The following is a 23,000-nucleotide window of genomic DNA, read 5'->3' on the forward strand; positions in this document are numbered from 1 at the left end:
TATCCCGAGTCTGAAAGATGAGCGTACGGTGATTAGATACTGGAGGAATCCTGTCTAAGCTGGAATTACATGGGCAGCGGGGGTGGGGGGGGAGGGGGAGGGGCGGAAGATGCTGCTTGGCACGGAGTGGGCCTGTGAGTATCACCCCACCCTGCACATCTCTCGCTCTGCAGGGTTCAAAGTGCACCCTCCGACGTCCAGAAAGGGAGCGCCTGTTTTATGGGATGGGGCCGTCTCCCCCACCCGCTTCTCCTCTCTTTCTTTCTCTCTCTCTCCTCTCTCTCTGATTCGGCTAAGAGAGGTACAAAGGCTAGAGGGTCCGGCTGGGGTCTTCCATGCTACCATGGAAGCTTGCTCAGTGGTACAATGCGCCTCAGCGAACCTACCTTGCAAGGTTGTTGTGAGACTAAAACGGAGGAGAGGCGGAGGATATTAAGTTCCTATTGGCTCTCCTAGTTAGCAAGAAAGGAGGGATGTTGGCTCTCCTAGTTGGCAAGAAGAAGAAGGTATTGGATTTATACCCCTCCCTTACTCTGAATCCGCAGAGTCTCAGAGCGGCCTACAATGTCCTTTCCTCCCCCACAACAGACGCCCTGTGAGGTGGGTGGTGGCTGAGAGAGTTCTCCCAGAAGCTGCCCTTTCAAGGACAGAGTCTCAGAGCAGCCTACAATCCTCCTTTCCCTTCCTCCCCCACAACCGATGCCCTGTGAGGTGGGTGGGGCTGAGAGGGCTCTGACAGAAGCTGCCCTTTCAAGGACAACTCTTTGAGAGCTACGGCTGACCCAAGGCCATTCCAGCAGCTGCGAGTGGAGGAGTGGGGAATCAAACCCGGTTTCTCCCAGATAAGAGTCTGCGCACTTAACCGCTACACCAAACTGGCTGTTTCTGGAGTAAATCAGTCAAGTGGGAGGCCCATATCCACCCGCTTCTCCTCTCAAAAATTACTGGCTAGGTGAGGTGAAGGCCCTTCACCAAAAACCTTACAGGAGAGCAAGAAATTCAGCCTGGCCGTGGGGTATTCCAGCGGTGGTTCCGCAACTCATTTGGCACCCCATTCTGGGCCACCCACTACCTGCCAGGATAGAGGGACTCAGAGGGTGCAGCAGTTAAGACGCCAGGCAAAGTTCTGGGAAACCAGGTTCGAATTCCCACACTGCTGTTGAAACCGTGACCCGTCACAGTCTCTCTCAGCCCAGGCCTACCTCACAGGGTTGCATCAGGATAAAATGGAGAAGAGGAAAATGACGTAAGCGGCTTTGTGGGAGAAAGGCAGCCTTGTAACGAAGGGGAAAAGCGTATGTAAAGAGCTCCCTGAATGTATTTCCTTTTCCCCGTGGCCCCAGCAGTTCCGCTCACTTGTGGAGTTTGCTGCTTTGTGATTTTGTCCTGGTTGTGCCTATGGTGGAAAATCCTGATATAGCATACATAAAAAGGTAAAGGCAGTCCCCTGTGCAAGCACCAGTCGTTTCCGAATCTGGGGTGACGTTGCTTTCACAACATTTTCACGGCAGACTTTTTATGGGGTGGTTTGCCATTGCCTTCCCCAGTCATCTACACTTTCCCCCCAGCAAACTGGGGGCTCATTTACTGACCTCGGAAGGATGGAAGGCTGAGTCAACCTGAGCTAGCTGCCTGAAACCAGCTTCTGCCGGGATCGAACTCTGGTCGTGAGTAGAGAGTTCAGACTGCAGTACTGCAGCTTTTCCCACTCTGCGCCACGGGGCTCTATAGCATACGTACACATGCACAACTGGAAGGAAACAGTGTCACAATGTGGAGAGGATTTTCGCTTGTACCAACTTCCTATTTTAAAACGGATAGGAGCAGCCCAAGAGGTTTGCAGTCTCGAGCTGCCTCTACCATGCAACCAGGCGTGTCTCCACTTTGCTGAGACTTGTGTGCAAGAACACACCTCATCCACCCCGTGCATCAGATCTCTGTGACGTGAGCACTGCCAACCTTCACGGCGCCCACATCTTCACCTTGCCTTACTATTACAGCTTCTAGAGGGGATTGGATAAGCATGTGGAGCAGAGGTCCATCAGTGGCCCTTAGCCCCAGTTTATCGTTGGAACTCTCTGTCTGGGGCAGTGATACTCTGTATTCTTGGTGCTTGGGGGGGCACAGTGGGAGGGGCTTCTAGTGTCCTGGCCCCACTGGTGGACCTCCTGATGGCACCTGGGTTTTTTGGCCACCGTGTGACACAAAGTGTTGGACTGGATGGGCCATTGGCCTGATCCAGCATGGCTTCTCTTATGTTCCTATGTGACACAGAGTGTTAGACTGGATGGGCCATTGGCCTGATCCAACATGGCTTCTCATGTTCTTATGTGACACAGAGTGTTGGACTGGATGGGCCACTGGCCTGATCCAACATGGCTTCTCTTATGTTCTTATGTGACACAGAGTGTTGGACTGGATGGGCCACTGGCCTGATCCAACACGGCTTCTCTTATGTTCTTATGTGACGCAGAGTGTTGGACTGGATGGGCCATTGGCCTGACCCAACATGGCTTCTCTTATGTTCTTCTGTGACACAGAGTGTTGGACTGGAATGGGCCATTGGCCCGATCCAACATGGCTTCTCTTATGTGACACAGAGTGTTGGACTGGATGGGCCATTGGCCTGATCCAGCATGGCTTCTCATGTTCTTATCTGCCTCTGCTAGGGGGGAAGGAAACGTTACAGAAGGAACAGTGGCTGTCTCCCATAGAGCAGGAATGTGGGTGGAGAGGGGGGCATTTGCGGGGGGGGGGGGGGATCACGCAAGACATTGGCATCTGCCAATTGTCCCCTATGTATGCCCCGCACAAATATTTTTCAAGTCCCCTTCCCTAGCAGGTTTTTGAAACCAGAAGAGAGTCTGGTGGGGGAGGAAAACTGGGGTGGGGTCTTTTACATTGGAAAACCAGCGCATATTTGAGGGGTCAAGTACCCCTTCCCCCCTCCCACTCCCCTTCTAAGTGACCCACATTTGCTTGGCAGACGGTGGTGTAGGCTTTGGTGTGGGCTCTCGTGCGTTGGAAACAACATTTGTGTAGTCTACAGCTTAATAAGGCGATAAAACTCATGGGCAAAGCAAATCTCTCCCACGTCAACCCCAGATGTACTTGAGGCAGTGACCGCTGCCTAGAACTGCGGAGAGGGCCGAACTGAAAGGCACTCTGGGGCGAAACGGAATCTACTTTTAATCTCCATCAGGTTGTCCGACTGGCTAAGGTCAACAGGGATACGGCAGGGCACCGTCAGCGGGAGCTGGCTCATGATTGGCTGTTTCAGCAGGGGAGGGGGGGATGCGGAGAAGAAAGTCCAGGGGATGAGGAGAGCCGTTGAGCGCCACTCAGGTGTGCTACATCGGCACGACACGTGTGTGCCCAAGTACATGGGAAAGGGCGGCTCTGCCGGGGAACAAGGAGAAGCCAGCTGGCCTCCTTGAGATCCAAGCACCCGTTTTGCAAAACCCCAGACTCGGCTCTGAAACCCAGTTTAGAACAGGTCGGGGCCTGTCTCCGGACACGGGTCAAGTTTAACTCCCACATTCCTAGGAGATAATGCAGACGTCTGGGCCTCGAGCCAGAGAGGGTGACGCGAGTAGCGTCTCGATGCTTTCTTGACGCTTCTCTGGAAATGCTGTGGCGTTTGGGGGGGGCGACGCCGCCCTTGTTTGATGTCATCGGAACCCCTCACACACCTTGCTTTTGTGCCACTCCTGACATGACACCAGTTCAGTGTGGTGCTATGTCTGTCCTCTTTTAGGATCAGATTCTACTCCCTGCTTTCTGAAGGAAAGTGCACCGGCCAGGCACGGCCTCCTCTTGGTCATGAACACTTGCAGAAGGAGTCATACACACACAGAGACTGACTCCCTGATCAGATGACCGGCCCGAGCCGACACTTCTATGTACCGTTTCCCTCGTGCCAAGGGCTGGCTGTAGTGTGTATGTGTACACAGCCAGTGTGGTGCTGAATTTGAACCGGGGAGAGAAGCCCCACACGGCCCTGGAAGGTGACCTTGGACCAGTTGCTGCCTCTTTCTCTCTCGGTTTCATATCCTTCACAGGGTTGTTGTAAGGATTGAATTGGGGGGACTGAGGCTGTGGGGCGGGTATACAGCCCAGGGTTCTTTGGAGGAAGGGTTTTGAGAGCCAGTTTGGTAGAGTGGTTAAGTGTGCAGACTCTTATCTGGGAGAACCGGGTTTGATTCCCCGCTCCTCCACTTGCACCTGCTGGAATGACCTTAGGTCAGCCATAGCTCTGGCAGAGGTTGTCCTTGAAAGGGCAGCTGCTGTGAGAGCCCTCTCAGCCCCACCTTTCTCACAGGGTGTCTGTTGTGGGGGAGGAAGATAAAAGAGATTGTGAGCCGCTCTGAGACTCTGAAATTCAGAGTGGAGGGCGGGATATAAATCCAATATCATCAGATAATCTCTCAGACTGAGATGTGACGGGTTACATTAGCCACTTCCCTCCCGCATGTCTTCCTGGTGCACTACTGAGAGCTAGAGACCAAGTTTAATTTTAAGCACCAGCCATTTTCTGTCAAAAGTGATATATACCCTGAAGGGCAAGGCTCATGATATTTCAGGCATCTGTAAGACGTCAGAACCCGAGCCAGTGTGGTGAAGTGGTTAGGAGGATCAGGTTAAGATCTGGGAATTCTGGGTTCGAATCCCTGCGCTGCGATGGAAGCTCACTGGTGACCTTCCGGCCAGTCTCACGCTCTCAGCGTAACCTACTTCGTGTGATGAAATGGAGGATAGAAGAATAATGTAACCCACTTTGGTTCCCTACTGAGGAGAAAGGAGGGATATTAAATAAATAAAATGAACTCTGAGCTTTACTTCTGGTTGTCGTCTGACATTTTCAGAGGATGGATTTAGATAGCATCGACAGGTTCCTAGTCCTCTTTTTAAAACATTGAGGGAGAGAGATTCATTCCCAGCCTGGTATTTCAGAGACACATGCTATTGGCAGAACAAAGTTTGAATACAGTGGCACCTTGAAGTTTAATTCTGGGTATAAGCTTTGTATGCCTGCATACTTCTTCAAATACTGGTTCCTCAGATACTGAAGAAGTGTTGCGTGCACACAAAAACTTGTATCCAGAAAAAAAAAACGTTGTTGTTCTTAAGGTGCCACTGGACTCCAACTTTGTTCTGTTGCTTTAGACCAATATGGCTACCCACGTGAATCTGCTGGCGAAAGGGAAACCCAGTTTTATTAGTTTTGGGGGGTGGGAGTGGTGTTAAATGACAAGAGAAAAGCTGAGCTCAACGCGAGTTGCGTTAGCACTTCATGGGAGCGATGAATTGTATTCTATTTCCCCTCTCATAAGGGAGTTCTGGGATCTGTCCTTTGTAGATGTTTTGACACGGGGTGTATAGTTTGCTATACTCATAAAGTCTTATTGAATTGATCATACTGAGCAAACACCCGAGGGATTGCCAGAACCTTGAACTGTGGCGTAAAGCGATATGTGTGTGCGTAGGAGAAGCCAGCAAGGCCTTTCTCCCCTCACACCACAAACCTCCATAGTGTCTGGTTCCCCTCAGACAGTAAATCTATTTCTCTCTGTATGTGTATGAGAAGATGGCAAGGCTTCCATCACACCACAAGCCTCCATAGTGTCCTGGTTCCCTCAAAACAGTGATCTATTTCTCTCTGTATGCGTATGAGAAGATGGCAAGGCCTTCCCTCACACCATAAGCCTCCATAGTGTCCTGGTTCCCCTCAAAACAGTAATCTGTTTCTCTCTGTATGCGTATGAGAAGATGGCAAGGCCTTCCCCTCACACATAAGCCTCCATAGTGTCCTGGTTCCCCTCAGAACAGTAATCTGTTTCTCTCTGTATGCGTATGAGAAGATGGCAAGGCCTTCCCTCACACCATAAGCCTCCATAGTGTCCTGGTTCCCCTCAGAACAGTAATCTGTTTCTCTCTGTATGCGTATGAGAGATGGCAAGGCCTTCCTCACACCATAAGCCTTCATAGTGTCCTCGTTCCCCTCAGGACAGTAATTTCTTTCTCTAAGCCAGACAGAGAAAGGGGGACATTATACAAAGAAAGTCTGTAGAGATGACAGGAACTTCTCTTGACTTTCAGTCTTGGTGGAGAGGGGAGTTTAAATCTCTGACATTTTGGAGCTTGTAGCAGTGTTCCCTCTAAGCTGAGTTAGCATGAGCTAGCTCACTTTTTTTAGCCTCCAGCTCACACATTTTTGTCTTAGCTCAGGAAAAATGGCCCCAGAGCACAATAACTTATGCAGTAGCTCACAACTTTAATGTCAGTAGCTCACAAAGTTGAATTTAGCTCACAAGACTCCACAGCTTAGAGGGAGTCCAGTAGCAACTTTAAGACCAACAAGTTTTATTCAGAATAAAACTTTGTTGGTCTTAAAGGTGCTATTGGGACTCCAACTTTGTTCTGATGCTTCAGACCACATGGCGGGCCCACCTGGGTCTATTTTGGGGGTTATAGGAGGGGGTTTTTTTTTGGGGGGGGGTGATCGAGACAAGCAAAGATGCTGAGCAGCCGCTGGAGCCAAAAAGGGAGCTATGTAAAACCGTAGTAGCAGAAAAGAGCAAGAGTCATGGAATCATAAAGTTGGAAGGGACCGCCAGGATCATCTAGTCCAACCCCTTGCACAGTGCAGGAAATTCACAATACCTCCCCTAAATTCACAGGATCCTCATTGCTGTCAGATGGCCATCCAGCCTCTGTTTCAAAACCTCCAAGGACGGAGTCCAGTAACACCTTAAAGACTTACAAAATTGGTGGCAGGGAGATGAGCTTTTATGAGTCACTGCTCGCTTCTTCGGGAACAGAACTGTATTTGGAGATAGATCCAAGAGGGCAGCTGTGTTGGTCTGAAGTGGTAGAACAAAGTCGGAGTCAAGTGGCACCTTTAAGAATGTAAGCTTTCATATGCATGCATACTTTTTCGGACAAGGGGATGGGGTACAGCATCTGGAGATGTGAGCGCTGACTCATGAAAGCTCCTACCCTGTTGCAAATTTTGTCAGTCTTTAAGGAGCTACTGGACTCTTGCTCTTTTGAGATCTGAAGAAGTGAGCACTGATTCATGAAAGCTCATGCCCTGCCACAAATCATGTGAATGCCACAGGAAGTGGTGGCAGCTACAAACGTAGATGGCTCCAAGAGGGGACTGGCTAAACATACGGAGCAGAGGTCCATCAATGGCTCTTAGCCACAGGGTACAGATGGAACTCTCTGTCTGGGGCAAGCGATGCTCTGTATTCTTGATGCTTGGGGGGCAACGGTGGGAGGGCTTCTAGTGTCCTATCCCCACTGTTGAACCTCCTGATGCCATCTGGAATTTTTTTTGGCCACTGTGTGACAGAGTATTGGACTGGATGGGCCATTGGCCTGATCCAACATGGCTTCTCTTACGTTCTTTAAGGCACTACTGGTGCCTTTTTTCTTTGCTCTTTTCTACTGCTACAGACAGGCTAACATGGCTACCCATCTTGAACTATGTGTAACTGTGGTGAGGGGAACAGAATATTGGGCAATGGAGGCCTGAAGGCACCCTCAGAGATGGGCAAAGATAGGCCAGGGCTTGGCCTATGAGCCTCAGAGATAAAGAGGCATCCAGCCGATAACTTCCCCTGGCCTGAAATAACTCTTCTCTCATCTTCCGGGGCTTTCTAGGGAAAGCTGTAGGGAGGTGTTGGCATGCAGTAAGGCGTGGCTAATCCACTGCCACCGTTCTGAATGAGAAAGTGATGCAGGGAACCTCCCCTCTGGTAATCTCAGCCAGCTCGTAGGGGAGTCGATCCTTTTGTGTAAACACCACAGAACTGTACGGGCTGGCATGACACGGCTGCGGGTTCTGAGAGGCAGGCGCATAATTTCAGTAGTGTTTTGTTCGCCAGCTCGCCAGCTGGTCCGTTGGATCAGGGCTGTGGTCCGTGACCAGCGCCTTGTTCTGCACAGTGGCTGACCAGTTGCCCTGGGGGGCCAGCAGTGTAGAGGCTGGAAAGCCAGTTTGGTGCAATGGTTAAGTTTGCAGACTCTTATCTGGGAGAACCAGGTTTGATTCCCCACTCCTCCAGCAGCTGCTGGAATGGCCTTGGGTCAACCATAGCTATCACAGGAGTTGTCCTTGAAAGGGCAGCTGCTGTGAGAGCCCTCTTAGCTCTACCCACCTCAGGGTATCTGTTGTGGGGGAAGAAGATATAGGAGATTGTAAGCCGCTCTGAGTCTTTGATTCAGAGAGAAGGGCGAGGTATACATCTGCAGTCTTCCTCCTCCTCCTCCTCCTCCTCCTCCTCCTCCTCCTCCTCTTCTTCTTCTTCTTCTTCTTCTTCTTCTTCTTCTTCTTCTTCTTCTTCTTCTTCTTCTTCTTCTTCTTCTTCTTCTTCTTCTTCTTCTTCTTCTTCTTCTTCCTCCTCCTCCTCCTCCTCCTCCTCCTCCTGACAGTGTCTCTTGGCACTGTTCTTCAGCAGTTCAGTCACTCTAGGCCAGTCATTGATTGACCTGCCCCGAATCAGGATTTTTTCAGCCTGTGGGGTTTTGTGTGTGTACCCTACATATGAACATATGAAGCTGCCTTATACTGAATCAGACCCTTTGTCCATCAAAGTCAGTACTGTCTACTCAGACTGGCAGCAGGGTCTCAAGCTGAAGTTTTTCACACCTCTTTGCCTGGTCCCTTTTTTGGAGATGTCGGGGATTGAACCTGGGACCTTCTGCTTACCAAGCAGATGCTCTACCACTGAGCCGCCATCCCTCCCTATGCTACACTTAACGGTTTCCTCCCCCCCCCCCCACTCTCCCTTTAATGGGGTGTGAATGTACCAGGCTGTGAGTTCCCACCTCAACTCTCCAAGAGTTCCAGAGAATTCCCTCCAGCCCAAATCTTCCAATTCTCTGTCTTCCATCGAAGAAGTTCAGATGGGTAGCATGTTGGTCTGAAGCAATAGAACAAAGTTGGAATCCAGTGGCACCTTCAAGACCAACACAGTTGAATTATGGGCATGCACACGTCTTCAGATTCGAATGGTTTTAAAGGTGCCACTGGATTCATACTTCGTTCCGTTGACTGTTCCTCATCTGAACAAAATAAATGGGTTCCGAAGTGGCAGTTTAGCATTTCCTTTCCTAATTTCTACCTCCAGTTGGATGGTCGTCCATCCATCCGTCTGTCTGTCTGCAATATATATTCCCTAGATCAGCTATATCTGCATAAAACCTAAGTCATCTCTATGCCACTTTATTCCCTCCCTCCCCAAAACAAGGGAACTTGTGAAATATAAAAATTCAAAGAAGATGCTGTATCAGTGTCCCCTAGATCCAGTTTGCAGGACTATAGCTCATAGAATCATAGAGTTGGAAGGGATGTTTGAGGTCATCTAGTCCAGCCCCCTGCACAATGCAGGACACTCACAAATACTTCCCCCTAAATTCACAGGACCTTCATTGCTGTCAGATGGCCATCTAGCTTCTGTTGAAAAACCTCCAAGGAAAGAGAGCCCACCACCTCCCGAGGAAGCCTGTTCCGCTCTAACGGTCAGGAAGTTCTTCCTAATGTTGAGCCGGAAACTCTTTTGTTTTAATTCCAACCCAATGGTTCTGGTCTGACCTTCTGGGGCCACAGAAAACAATTCCACCCCATCCCCTATATGACAGCCCTTCAAGTACTCTCGGCCTCACCCACCTCACAAAGTGTCTGTTGCGGGGGGAGGGAGGTAAAGGAGATTGTGACCGCTCTGAGATTCATAGTATAGGGCGGGATATAAACCTTAATATCTTCTTCTTAAATAGGACTGAGGTGTTTGAAGCACAGAACACACCAAAGATATTCTTAGGATATTTCTTAGAGTGGGTAAGAATATTTCAAAAGAACATTAGCAGTGAGAATTAAAACAAAGTCCCCGGGCTTGGAACAGGAGTCACTGGGTGGGGATTTGTGAATTTCCTGAATTGTGTTTGTGAATTTCCTGAATTGTGCAGGGGGCTGGACAAGATGACCCTTGGGAGGTCCCTTCCAACTCTATGATTCTATGAAAAAAGCTACAGTTAGCATGCATTAGGTCATTAACACATTAGGTCATTAATCCATAGTTACCAGATGTTACCCTTCTGGGTTGTAATCAAAAAACAATCCATGTCTCTTTATCTGGAGAGCATTTTGCTGTTCTGAAGTTACTTCATCGTACCAGCTACGAACAGAAAGACTGTTTTAAGGCCTGAAGCAACAGAACAAAACTATAATTTAGCGGCTCCTTGAAGACCAACAGAGTTTTATTCAAGGCGAGCTTTCCTGTTACCGTTGCCATCGTCTGACGAAGTGCGAAAGCTCACCTTGAATAAAACTTTATTGGTCTTAAAGGTCTCTGACTTTGTTTTAAGGCCTAAGATTTGAGTAGGCTGGGCCCAACAGCCCAATCAAAAGATCAGACCAGTAGAATTATGTTGACATGAGCCTGTTTCTAGCAGATGGGAGCATTTTTGTGAGGGATGAGGGGGTTATCTGCAGTCTAACCCATCCCTGGTGTAGCGTAAACCACAGCACCAATTGAAGGATACATGTTGGCAGGTCTATCATGGTAAACAAATGGTTTGTCTCTGTACCTAAATTGTTATCCAAAGGTCACAAGGTTGAGTAGCCCACCCTTCAACACCAGCCGACGGTTATTTTCCATTTGTCCTTTTCAACCCATTTGTAGGCCTAGAGATTAACAAAGAGGTCTGGTGTTTAATGACAGAACAAGAAATTGAACTAAAGGTCCAATTTCTTGGCAGCCTTGTCTCAATCTTTATCATCAGTTGCCATTCAGCAGTCTCCCGTTCTAATTTCCCAGAGACAGAGTAGCCACCTCAAAGTGAACTAAACCTCAGGTAAAGCCCTGCTAGGTTTACCAGGTCTGTGTTGGTAAATTCCTAGAAATTTTGGGGGTGGAGGCTGCGGAGGGTGGTGTTGAGGGGAGGGAGGGGCTTCAAGGGGGCATAATGTCATAGAGCAAAGGTGGCCAAACTTGCTTAATGTAAGAGCCACATAGAATAATTGTCAGATGTTTGAGAGCCACAAGACATGAACATCAGAGGGAGGGAGAGAGGAAGGAAGGAAGGAAAATAGACAGGGAGAGAAGGGGGAGAGAGGCGGAAAGAAAGCAACTTTAACTTTAAATGCATTCTCCAAGCTACTGGCCAGCTTGGCAGAGCGATTTAAAGAGAGAAATGCCTTCTCCAAGTCGACTGATGGGGCGGTGGGAGCATCAAGAGCCACACAATATGTGTGAAAGACCCACATGTGGCTCCCAAGCCACAGTTTGGCCACCCCTGATCTGGGGAGAAACAGCTGAAAGGGGTTGCCAGGAGGGAAATAAATGGAGGAGGGAAGGCGGAGGGAGAGGTAGAAAGAAAGCAACTTTAACTTTAAATGCATTCTCCAAGCTGCCGGGTGGCTTGGCTAGGAGAAGTGAATTAAAGGGAGAAATGCCTTCTCCAAGCCAGTCAGCAGGGCAGTGAGTGCTTCAAGAGCCACGCGATTCATGTGAATGAGCCACATGTGGCTCCTGGGATGCCGTTTGGCCACCCCGTCAGAGTCTGCCTTCTAAAGCAGCCATTTTCTCTAGCAGAACTGATTTCTATAGCCCGGAGACCAGTTGCAATTCCAGGAGATCTCCGGCTGCCACCTGGAGGTTGGCAACCCTCCCATGCACACAGCTGCACACAAATATGCCTTAGCCCTCTGATCTTAGCCTCTATGTTCACACACATCCCTCTGAGTTGCATGTAAATGCAGGCTCACTGCTGAGCCGTAGATCTCCTTCTCCTGCACCTACTGATGAATGGGTTCCCCCAACCACTGCCTGGCGAATCCCCATGGGCGGGGTAGAATTCTAGCAGGAGCTTCTTTGCACCCCCCTGATGTAGCCAATCCTCCGGGAGCTTACAGTAGGCCCTGTAAGAAGAGCCCTGTAAGCTCTTGGAGGATTGGCTACATCGAGGGGGTGTGGCCTACTATGCAAATGAGCCCCTGCTAGAATTCCACCCTTGCCCATAGGAAAGATCTTACATCCCCTCCAAGATTAGCCTCCTAGACAAGGATTTGCAAGAAGAGGAGCGGGAGACCGGGGCTTTCCCTTAGCCCAGGGACCTGTGGTATAAATAGCAACACTTAGTGTGGTTCACTTCACACCCGAGACCCACCACGTATGCCGGGGACCCTGTCTGTCACAGCCACGAGGCTGCAGCATGCTCATGCCGCTCTGGCGACAAGGGAGAAACAGCAGACAGCGGAATTGCAAATTTTGTAGCCCGTGTTGGAGGGGTAGAGGAGGCTGAGGGAGCGTTTTTTTGTTCTCCTGGGCCTGAGATGCAGGGGGGGAAAGGCCAGAAAGACAACAGATGGTGGAAAGGAACAAAGGACAGTCTCTTCTTTGCTTCTGATCCTCTGTTCCCTTTCCTAGCAGCTGTTTCGGGATCTTGCAGCTGGTTGCTCATCGAATATCTGAATGGAACTGGGAAGCTGTGTTTAGATGTGGGGTGTGGGGAGCAGAGACTGGTTGTGTGTATGTTGCTCTTCTTCCGAATGGCGGAGAAACGGCAAAGCGGGCGGCAAAAATTCAACTTCTTGAGAATCTCCCTTGTTAAAAGCCAAGCTTCTAGTCCTTATGGCAGCAAAGGAGACCTTTCAGATTTTGCCAGCAACGCCCGCTGATGTCTCAAAACCTAGAAGGCTGGCCAAATAAGATTTCCACAGGCCTCAGTGCCCAGGGTCGATTCTAGAATAAATTTTGCATATTGCCCCAGAATCCGGGCTTTCTTACCGCCAAACGCGGCGTCTGGAACTCTCAGTTCTCTGAATGCAAAATACACACAGCCTGTCGCTCAGGAAGGCTGGGACTGGCGAGTGTGGGATTGTCGCTTACTTTGTGCTGCTCACCTGGCCACAGGTGTGTTCCTCATCCCTTACCTTCTTATTGCCCTCATTGGCGGGATCCCCATCTTCTTCCTGGAAATATCCTTGGGGCAGTTCATGAAGGCCGGGAGCATCAACGTGTGGAACATCGCACCCCTTTTCAAAGGTAAGAGGACCTCTCTCCCCCCTTCCCTCGCAACAGCTACTCGAATCTGGGGCTGATTTACAGTGCCCCCCCTCCCTCTTTGCCAAGAATGGTCCCGCATCTGAACCTTTTTTGAACATTCTCCCCCCCACCCCCCTTCCCAATTAACTTTTCCTAATTCCCCAAGGCTGGCACCCTACGCAAGTCTAACCTGGTGCATTCTCCTTACGCTGATAACATCACTGAGTCAAACGGTGGGGCCGCCTAATTCGGTTCCCCCAGAAAACCGACACCCTAGGCCAAGGGTGTCAAACTCATGAGGGATGGATCCGACAGAAATGAGACTTGGGCGGGCCATGTGTGTACCTATTTAAGATTAGGTAGCAGAGATTTAAACTTTTTAAAGGACACAGACAAACACGACTAAAGATTTTTATTTTTTTTTAACTTAAAACATCAGCACTTGTTGGTCTTAAAGGTGCTTTCTTTGTATCTCCCCCATGGGATCCAGGGAACTGGGCAAAGGAAGCTCTGTCTCTTTCCCTCCCTCCCCAGGAGGGGACCAGGAGGGGGAGAAGCCTAAGCCAATAGAAGGAAGAGAGGCTTGGCTCAGTAGCTCTGCTGTGTGATTGAGAGAGCCTGGCAAAGCAAGCTCTCCCTCTCCCGCCTTCCTTCTCAAGGGAGGAGCCTCAAACAATGGAGAAAATCGAGGTTTTGCTCTGCAGCTCCTGTGTGATTGAGCAAGCCTGGCAAAGCAAGCTGTCATGCAGAAGGAAGCAAGAGAGAGGGAGAAGGAAGCAGATGACAGCCAGTTGCTCGGGGGCCTGATCGGAGCCCTCTAGGCTAAATGCTTGACACCCCTGCCCTAGGTAGTCACCTAGTTTGCCTAGCGGCGAGGCTGGCCCTGCTAATCTCCTAGTTCCCCAGAACTAAGTTCCTTCCCAGGATGCTTTGGAAACCCACCATCCATGTGAATTGCATTTTTGGTGTGGTGACCAGTCTTCCCCTGTGCATGGATTGTGGCCACTGCTCATTTAAGAAAGGCCTTTTCCATCAATTCTGCATCACTCTCTCCCAAGGCATGCAGCATCCACTGGATCTGAGAAACTGGGACTGAGCAAATCTAGTTGCCACCACAAGAGGAGAGAGTGTGAGAAAGAACCCTTTTCCCTCCCCTGATCCTGTTCTCAGTTTCTCAAGAGCCCCGTGGCGCAGAGTGTTAAAGCTGCAGTACCGCAGTCCCTAAGCTCTGCTCACGACCTGAGTTCGATCCCCGACGGAAGCTGGGTTTTCAGGTCGCCGGCTTGAGATTGACTCAGCCTTCCATCCTTCCGAGGTCAGTAAAAGGAGTCCCCAGCTTTCTGGGGGGAAAGTGTAGATGACTGGGGAAGGCAATGGCAAACCACCCCGCGAAAAGTCTGCTGTGAAAACATTGCGAAAGTAACGTCACCCCAGAGTCGGAAACGACTGGTGCTTGCACAGGGGATCTTTCCTTTTCCTCAGTTTCTCAACCGACAACTTGAAAACCTAGGCCAGGGGTGGCCAAACAGGAGCCACATGTGGCTCTTTCACACATATTGCGTGGCTCTCGATCCTCCACTGCCCGTTGGCTGGCTTGGAGAAGGTAGATCATTTCTCCAAGTCAAGCCAGTTGGCAGCTTGAAGAATGCATTTAAAGTTAAAATTGCTTTCTTTCCACAACTCTGTCCCTCCCCCTCCCCCCATCTATTTGCTTGCTTTCCACCTTTCTTTCCTCCCTCCCTATCGTGTGGCTCTCAAGCATCTGACGTTCGTGTCTAGCGGCTCTCAAACATCTGACGTTCATGTCTTGCAGCTCTCAAACATCTGACGTTTATTCTATGTGGCTCTTAAATTAATCAAGGTTGGCCACCCCTGACTTAAGCCATAGCTCTTTCTCAATCCCAAAATCAAGATCAGAGTCCAGTAGGACCTTAAAAGACCAAGGGGATTTCCTGGGTATACGTTTTCCAAAGTCAAACTTCCCTCTGTCAGATACAGGCCGGGATGGAGATCCCTTGGCGTTGTTGGAGGGGAATTGTGTTAATTAAGTAGAGACAGGGAAAGAAAGGACAGCCATGCTGTGTGCGTTTGAGTTTATAAGTAGATGTGATCTTTATCTAGAAAAGGGAAGGTTATATTTGAAAAAAAAGAATACAACCTAGCTTTCTAGAGCAAGGGTTGCACGGTTAAAAGCTAAAAACGGCAACTCCGTTAAAAGCCAAAGATGGCAACTCTCAGAACGAAGACAAGAAAATTCTGCCATAAACTATCGAACATAAGAGAAGCCATGTTGGATCAGGCCAATGGCCCATCCAGTCCAACACTCCGTGTCACATAAGAACATAAGAGAAGCAATGTTGGGTCAGGCCAATGGCCCATCCAGTCCAACACTCTGTGTCACAAGAGGCCAAAAAACCCAGGTGCCATCAGGAGGTCCACCAGTGGGGCCAGGACACTAGAAGCCCTCCCACTATGCCTCCCCTCCCCCCAAGCACCAAGAATACGGAGCATCCCTGCCCCAGACAGAGAGTTCCAACGATAACCTGTGGCTAATAGCCACTGAGGGACCTCTGCTCCAACAAACGCATGCTTGACCCAAAACCCAACTTCAAACCGATATATCGATCAGCCAGTGATAAGATGAAAGATCACTTCAGTTATACTAAATCAGGGGTGGCCAAACTTTCTTAATGTAAGAGCCACATAGAATAAATCTCAGATGTTTGAGAGCGGCAAGACATGAATGTGTGATGTTTGAGAGCCGCAGGTTGGGAGGGAGGCAAATGGGGGGGGAGGGGGTGGAAAGAAAGCAACTTTAAATACATTCTCCATTTAAGGCAAGCTGACTTGGCTTAGAGAAGTGATTTAAAGAGAGAAGTGCCTTTTCCAGGCCTGCCGGCCGGTGGGGAAAAAGCTTCAAGAGCCACACAATATGTGTGAAAGAGCCACATGTGGCTCCCGAACCCCTGTACTAAATACCACCCGTCAATGCTCCCTCTAAGCTGTGAAGTCTTGCAAGCAAAAATAGTAACAGGTCACCCACACACCGATTTTCTTCACCCTTCCCTTGTCTCAGCTCCACACAGTTGCCATTCGCTTCCCTCCCCGTGCCACACCAGATGTCATTTTTAAAAAATCAACAAAGGACAGATTTTTATAGCACTATAACAATATATCTACCAAGTCTCTAAATTCCCAGCTTGCTTGCTTGCTTTTTTTCAAAGTCTCTAGTCCCTTTCGTTTCAGAGATTCAAGGGAAAGGCATACTTTGGCAATGAACAGAGCCAGAAACTTGCTTTGTTTTTAAAGCAAAAGCCAGGAATTCAAATGCAGTAGCAAATACACATTTGAAATGCGGTGTTAGAGGAGACTTTTAAGAATACTGTGGACTGCCAGAAAGACAAAGATTGTCCAGTTGCTGAATGTTAATATTTTTAAAGGGTTAAAAGTACTTTTTCCCCTTTCTCACAATACGAGAACTCGTGGGCACTCAATGAAATTGCTGAGCAGTTGGGTTAGAACAGATAAAGGGAAGTCCTTCTTCACCCAAAGGGTGATTAATATGTGGAATTCACTGCCACAGGAGGTGGCAGCGGCTGCAAGCATAGCCATCTTCAAGAGGGGATTGGATAAACATATGGAGAAGAGGTCCATCAGTGGCTACTAGCCACAGCGTATTGTTGGAACTCTCTTTTCTGGGGCAAGTGATGCTCTGTATTCTCGGTGCTTGGAAGGGACAACAGTGTGAGGTCTTCTAGTGTCCTGGCCCCACTGGTGGACCTCCTGATGGCACCTGGGTTTTTTGGCCACAATATGACACAGAGCATTGGACTGGATGGGCCATTGGCCTGATCCAACATGGCTTCTCTTACGTTCTTATGTCTGGGGCAGTGATGTTCTGTATCCTCGGTGCTTGAGGGGGGCAACAGTGGGAGGGCTTCTAATGTCCTGGCCCCACTGTTGGACCTCCTGATGGCACCTGATTTCTTTAGCCACTGTGTGACGCAGAGTGTTGGACTGAATGGGCCATTGCTCTGATCCAACGTGGCTTCTCTTATGTTCCCCAACTAAGGCGTCAGGAGGCAGAGGCCTGAGAGATCCGGGGAGAGGGTCTTTCTGGAAGCCCATCTCACACCAATTGATGTTCCCGCAGGGCTGGGGTTCGCCTCGATGGTGATCGTCTTCTTCTGCAACACCTACTACATCATGGTGCTGGCCTGGGGCTTCTACTACCTGGTGAAGTCTTTCGCAGCCACCCTGCCCTGGGCGACGTGCGGAAACCCCTGGAACTCCCCCGAATGCGTGGAGATCTTCCGGCACGAGGACTGCGCCAACGGGACCGGGGCCAGCAACCTGACCTGCGACGAGCTCTCCGACAAGAGGTCCCCCGTGATCGAATTCTGGGAGTGAGTCATGGCATGGTATCATCCCGTTCTGCTCTGGCTACCCCCCTCCCCTCTCTGGCATGGCCTGGGCTAGATTTCATCAGGCCCGGCCCGTGGGCGCACGGTGCCCCAGGCAGCTTCAATGCCCGCTGCCCCCCCCGGGCCACGCCCCACCACCTCCTGCCCACCTCCGCGGTGCCTCCCCCCCCCAGTCTTTAATGCCCAGGGAACTGGCTGCAAAGATCCAGCTTCCAAGGCTCTTTCAAGGCCCCCCCCCCCATGCAATCCGGGGAGGAAGTGGCGGCAGCAGCCGCTTTTTCAGTGGCTTGCTGTTCCTTCCTTTGGCTGCCGCCCCAGCGCTGAAGGTCCGGAGAGCACCGGAAGGCCGGCATAGAAGCACCGGCCTCCCTGCCGATCAGCTGATCATCAGGGGAGGGGGGGGCACCTTGAAAGAGCCCCGGGAGCTGGCGCTTTGTCACCGATCCCCTGGGCATTAAAAAGGAAGTGGGTGGGAGGGAGGGAGCGGGAAGCAGGCAACTAGGGATTTGCCTAGGCCAGGGGTAGGGAACAGTAGCTCTCCAGATGTTTTTTTTTTGCCTACAACTCCCATCAGCCCCAGTCAGCATGGCCAATGGCTGGGGATGATGGGAGTTGAAGGCAAAAAAATATCTGGAGAGCCACCGTTCCCTACCCCTGGCCCAGGGGGTGGAGCTGGGGTCGATTTTGGCACTCCTGCCATGCTGGCACCATAGCTTAATGCCTAGTTTGCCTAGGGGTCAAGCCGGCCCTGAATTCCATTCTAGGCCAGTCTGGGCAAAGAACTCACCAGCGGACGTCTCTTGCTCGCTGCGGCTCACTTCCTTTCCCTCCCCGAATTGCAGGAACGAGGTGTTGCGCCTTTCAGGAGGCCTGGAGTTCCCCGGGGCCATCAACTGGGAAGTCACCCTCTGCCTCCTTGCCTGCTGGATCCTCGTCTACTTCTGCGTCTGGAAGGGTGTCAAATCCACCGGCAAGGTAACAAAGCCAGGGGACAGCGGCCTGGGTCTGGCTGGCTGGAGACAGGCAGGGCATGGGCGGAATTCTCAAGCTACGGTCTAGAGCAGGGGTGGCCACACTTGCTCAACGGAAGAGCCACGCAGAATAAACGTCAGACGTTTGAGAGCCCCAAGACACGAAGGTCAGGTGTTTGAGTGCTGCAGGACAGGAAGGAAGGAAGAGAGATGGGGAGAGGGAGGAGGGAGGGAGAGGTGGAAAGAAAGCTACTTTAACTTTCAGTGCATTTTCCAAACCACCGGCTGGCTTGGCTGAGATAAGTAATCTGAAGAGAGAAATGCCTTCTCTAAGCTGGCCGACAGGGCGGTGGGAGCTTCAAGAGCGGCACAGTTTGCGTGAAAGAGCCACATGTGGCTCCCGAGCCTGTTTAGTCACCCCTGCTCGAGAGCAGGAGTCCCCAGCACAGTGCCCTGGGGGGGCCACAGCATCAGTCGACACCTTTCCTGGCGCCCGCCAAGTATTTTTCGATACCTGCGGTCCTTTTTAAACAGATCGGCCCAGGATTGAACTTGTGGCCTTCTGCCCCCATAGCATGCGCCTCGTCCCGGAGCTGTGGCCCTCCCATTCCGTGCGCGTTTGAGAGCACAAAGCCTCTTTCTGTCGCCAACCAGCCCAGAAATGCCCGCACGTTCTCCTTGCCGAAGCCCCAGCGCCTGCTTCTCTCCTTCCCAGGGCCTGGGAAATCCTGCCGTCAGCAAGTTCCTGGCGTGAGCAGGCCTGACATTTTCCCCCAGACGGCAACTGTGGTGGGGGGGGGAGAGAGACAGCTGGAGAGGCACACGCTGAGCTGCCTCCCGCACTTGGCCCCCGTCGTGCTCATTCGCTGGGCCTGGGCTGGAGAGACACTTGATCGACGGCTGCCTCTCCCGCCCTGTTCTCTGTCTCCGGCAACGGGCAGCCCGACATTGCCGAAGACTCAGTATGAGGAAGAGAGGGAAAGAATTAGCTGGGTGCCTGAGATAAGAACATAAGAGAAGCAATGTTAGATCAGGCCAATGGCCCATCCAGTCCAACACTCTGCGTCACATAAGAACATAAGAGAAGCCATGTTGGATCAGGCCAATGGCCCATCCAGCCCAACACTCTGTGTCACATAAGAACATAAGAGAAGCCCTGTGGGATCACGCCAATGGCCCATCCAGTCCAACACTCTGTGCCACATAAGAGAAGCCATATTGGATCAGGCCAATGGCCCATCCAGTCCAACACTCTGTGTCACATAAGAGAAGCCCTGTGGGATCAGGCCAGTGGCCCATCCAGTCCAACACTCTGTGTCACATAAGAGAAGCCATATTGGATCAGGCCAATGGCCCATCCAGTCCAACACTCTGTGTCACACAGTGGCCAAAAAAAATTATATATACACACTGTGGCTAATAGCCACTGATGGACCTCTACTCCATATTTTTATCTAACCCCGTCTTGAAGCTGGCTATGCTTGTAGCCGCCACCACCTCCTGTGGCAGTGAATTCCACATGTTAATCACCCTTTGGGTGAAGAAGTACTTCCTTTTATCCGTTTTAACCTGTCTGCTCAGCAATTTCATCGAATGCCCACGAGTTCTTGTATTGTGAGAAAGGGAGAAAAGTACTTCTCTACTTTCTCCATCCCATGCATTATCTTGTAAACCTCTATCATGTCACTCAGCAATCGACGTTTCTCCAACTAAAGAGCTCCAAGCGTTTCAACCTTTCCTCGTAGGGAAAGTGTTCCAGCCCTTTAATCATTCTAGTTGCCCTTTTCTGGACTTTGTCCAATGCTATAATATCCTTTTTGAGGTGCGGCAACCAGAACTGCACACAGTACTCCAAATGATAGCTTTTCAGCGATGCCAGCTGGAAGGGGGAAACCCCCCCCTCCCGTTAAGGAATGATGTCTCAGCATCTTTTCGGAAGAAGCGATTGATCGGTAATGGCCTTATAAACCCATCAATGGGAAGCAACATAAAAACCGGGGCCCTGAGATTTTATATATAATCATATCTAAGAGCCCCGTGGCACAGAGTGTTAAAGCTGCAGTACTGCAGTCCCTAAGCTCTGCTCACGACCGGAGTTCGATCCCCGGCGGAAGCTGGGTTTTCAGGTAGCCAGCTCAAGGTTGACTCAGCCTTCCATCCTTCCGAGGTCGGTAAAATGAGTACCCAGCTTGTTGGAGGGAAAGCGTAGATGACTGGGTAAGGCAATGGCAAACCACCCCGTAAAAAAAGTCTGCCATGAAAATGTGAAAGCAACGTCACCCTAGAGTTGGAAACGACTGGTGCTTGCACAGGGGACCTTTCCTTTCCTTTCCTTTCCTTTCCTTTCCTTTCCTTTCCTTTCCTTTCCTTTCCTTTCCTTTCCTTTCCTTTCCTTTCCTTTCCTTTCCTTTCCTTTCCTTTCCTTTCCTTTCCTTTCCTTTCCTTTCCTTTCCTTTCCTTTCCCTTCCCTTCCCTTCCCTTCCCTTCCCTTCCCTTCCCTTCCTTTCCCATAATCGTATCTATAGAGATATATGCAAGCCAAGGATTCAGCAGGAGCTCACAGGAGCACAGCTCCTGAACCTTTCTGAGGGTTCCCCCTCCTCCTCCCCACCTCCCTTGTCTGTTGAATAGTAGCTGCAGCTGCATAACAATCCCTGGATGAGCTCCACCACCTATTTTTCTGCAAAACGACCCCTGGATATATGGATATATTCCTAATGGGTATCATGGAACACATTCATCTGTAACAAAGGGTATTTTTTAAAACCATAAGAACATAAGAGAAGCCATGTTGGATCAGACCAATCCAGTCCAACACTCTGTGTCACCTTTTTATTCATTAATAATCCCGGGGGGGGGGGTTGTAGCAGGAGCTCCTTTACATATTAGGCCACACACCACTGATGCAGCCAATCCTCCACGAGCTTACAGGACTCTTCGTACAGGGCCTACTGTAAGCTCCAGGAGCACTGGCTACATCAGGGGGTGGGGCCTAATATGCAAAGGAGCTCTCCTAGAATTCCACCCTTGCATATTAGGCCACGCACTCCTGATGTAGCCAATCCTCCGAGAGCTTACAGGGCTCTTCGTACAGGGCCTACTGTAAGCTCCAGGCGGATTGGCTACATCAGGGGTGTGTGGCCTAATACGCAAAGGAGATCCTGCTGCAAAAAAAACCCCTGCGTGAAAGAAAGAAAACCAGTCAATGAATTGTCTGGCCTTTCCGCGAGCGGAGAAGCGGGGCCTCATCGTCATTTGCCCCCTCCCCTTTTCAACCCACAGATCGTCTACTTCACTGCAACATTCCCTTACGTCGTGCTGATTATCCTCCTAATCCGAGGGGTGATGCTGCCGGGAGCTCAGGACGGGATAATCTACTATCTCAAACCAGACTGGTCCAAACTGGCTTCCCCTCAGGTGAGCAAAAGGCACGGCCCAGGGAGGGTGGGAGGGAAGAAGGTAGGCGGTAGACCTTTTTGGGCTGTCGTTTTGAGCTGCAAGGAATTAGCCGGTGGAAGCTTTCCGTGGCCCAGTTCGGAACGTTAGTCTGGGGTTGATGCAGGTTGAGTAGTCGGGTCAGCAGGTGTACTAGCCGTCGTAGCGGCAGGCCTCGGATTCAGCAGGAGCTCACCGGAGCCACGGCCGGATTAAACCTGTGGAGGCCCCTAGGCAGTCGAAATCTCAGGGGCGCCCTGCACAAATTATCTCCTGATATATTTTTAATTTAGTAACCAACCGTTTTAATAAACCAGTTTTATTACACCAAACGAACATTAACAGCCGAAGGAAACTGAGGAGGGGGAGCTGGCCCAGGGTCCCTAAAGGCGTGGGGTCCCTTAGGCCAGTGCCTACTCAGCCTTTTTATTAATCCGGCCCTGATAGCAGCACAGCTCCTGAACCTTTCTGAGGGTTCCCCCTCTTCCTCCCCGCCTCCCTTGTCCATTGAAGAGTAGGTGCAGCTGCATTACAATCCCTGGATCAGGAGAGTGGGCAGCCAGCCGGGCCCCCAGGGGCTTTGCCACGCCCCCAACAGCCCTCATTAGCCCCCTGGAGAAGCCTGTGCCACCCCTTTCTCCACTTCTTAAGAGATTTTGGGTGGTGGGTGGCTTGCTGGCCTTTTGACCGGGGGTGGGGTGGCTCAGGAGAGCCCCAGGTGAGTGAGGCCTGCTTGTGCGGCTGGATCTCTAGCCAGCTCAAGCAGGCCTCACTCGCCCAGGGTTCTCCTTTCTTGCATCGAGTTGCTTTTGACTTGGGGGGGTGGCTCAGGAGAGCCCCAGGTGAGCGAGGCCTGCTTGGACTGGCTGGATCTCTAGCCAGCTCAAGCAGGCCTCACTCGCCTGGGGCTCTCCCTTTTTGCATCGGGTTGCTTTGACTGGGGGGGGGGGGGGGCGCGACTCAGGAGAGCCCTAGGTGAGCAAGGCCTGCTTGGGCTGGCTGGATCTCTAGCCAGCCCAAGCAGGCCTCGCTTGCCCGGGGTTCTCCTTTCTTGCACTGGGGTTGCTTTTGACTGGGGGGGGGAGGGTGGCATATGCTAATGAGTTATGCTAATAAGC

At 50.9% G+C, this 23,000-nt stretch overlaps 1 protein-coding gene across 1 annotated transcript in view; it reads left to right on the plus strand.

The window, feature by feature from the left end:
* The window catches only part of SLC6A8 (solute carrier family 6 member 8), a 70,850-nt gene that overhangs the window by 9,572 nt on the left and 38,278 nt on the right, over nucleotides 1-23,000 (plus strand). The window contains 4 exon segments of the mRNA XM_060252747.1: nucleotides 12,921-13,052; nucleotides 17,206-17,458; nucleotides 18,319-18,451; nucleotides 21,730-21,864. Coding sequence (XP_060108730.1) covers nucleotides 12,921-13,052; nucleotides 17,206-17,458; nucleotides 18,319-18,451; nucleotides 21,730-21,864 — 653 coding nt within the window.

Source organism: Heteronotia binoei, chromosome 13 (assembly GCF_032191835.1).
Source record: "Heteronotia binoei isolate CCM8104 ecotype False Entrance Well chromosome 13, APGP_CSIRO_Hbin_v1, whole genome shotgun sequence".
Classification (NCBI taxonomy): domain Eukaryota; kingdom Metazoa; phylum Chordata; class Lepidosauria; order Squamata; family Gekkonidae; genus Heteronotia; species Heteronotia binoei.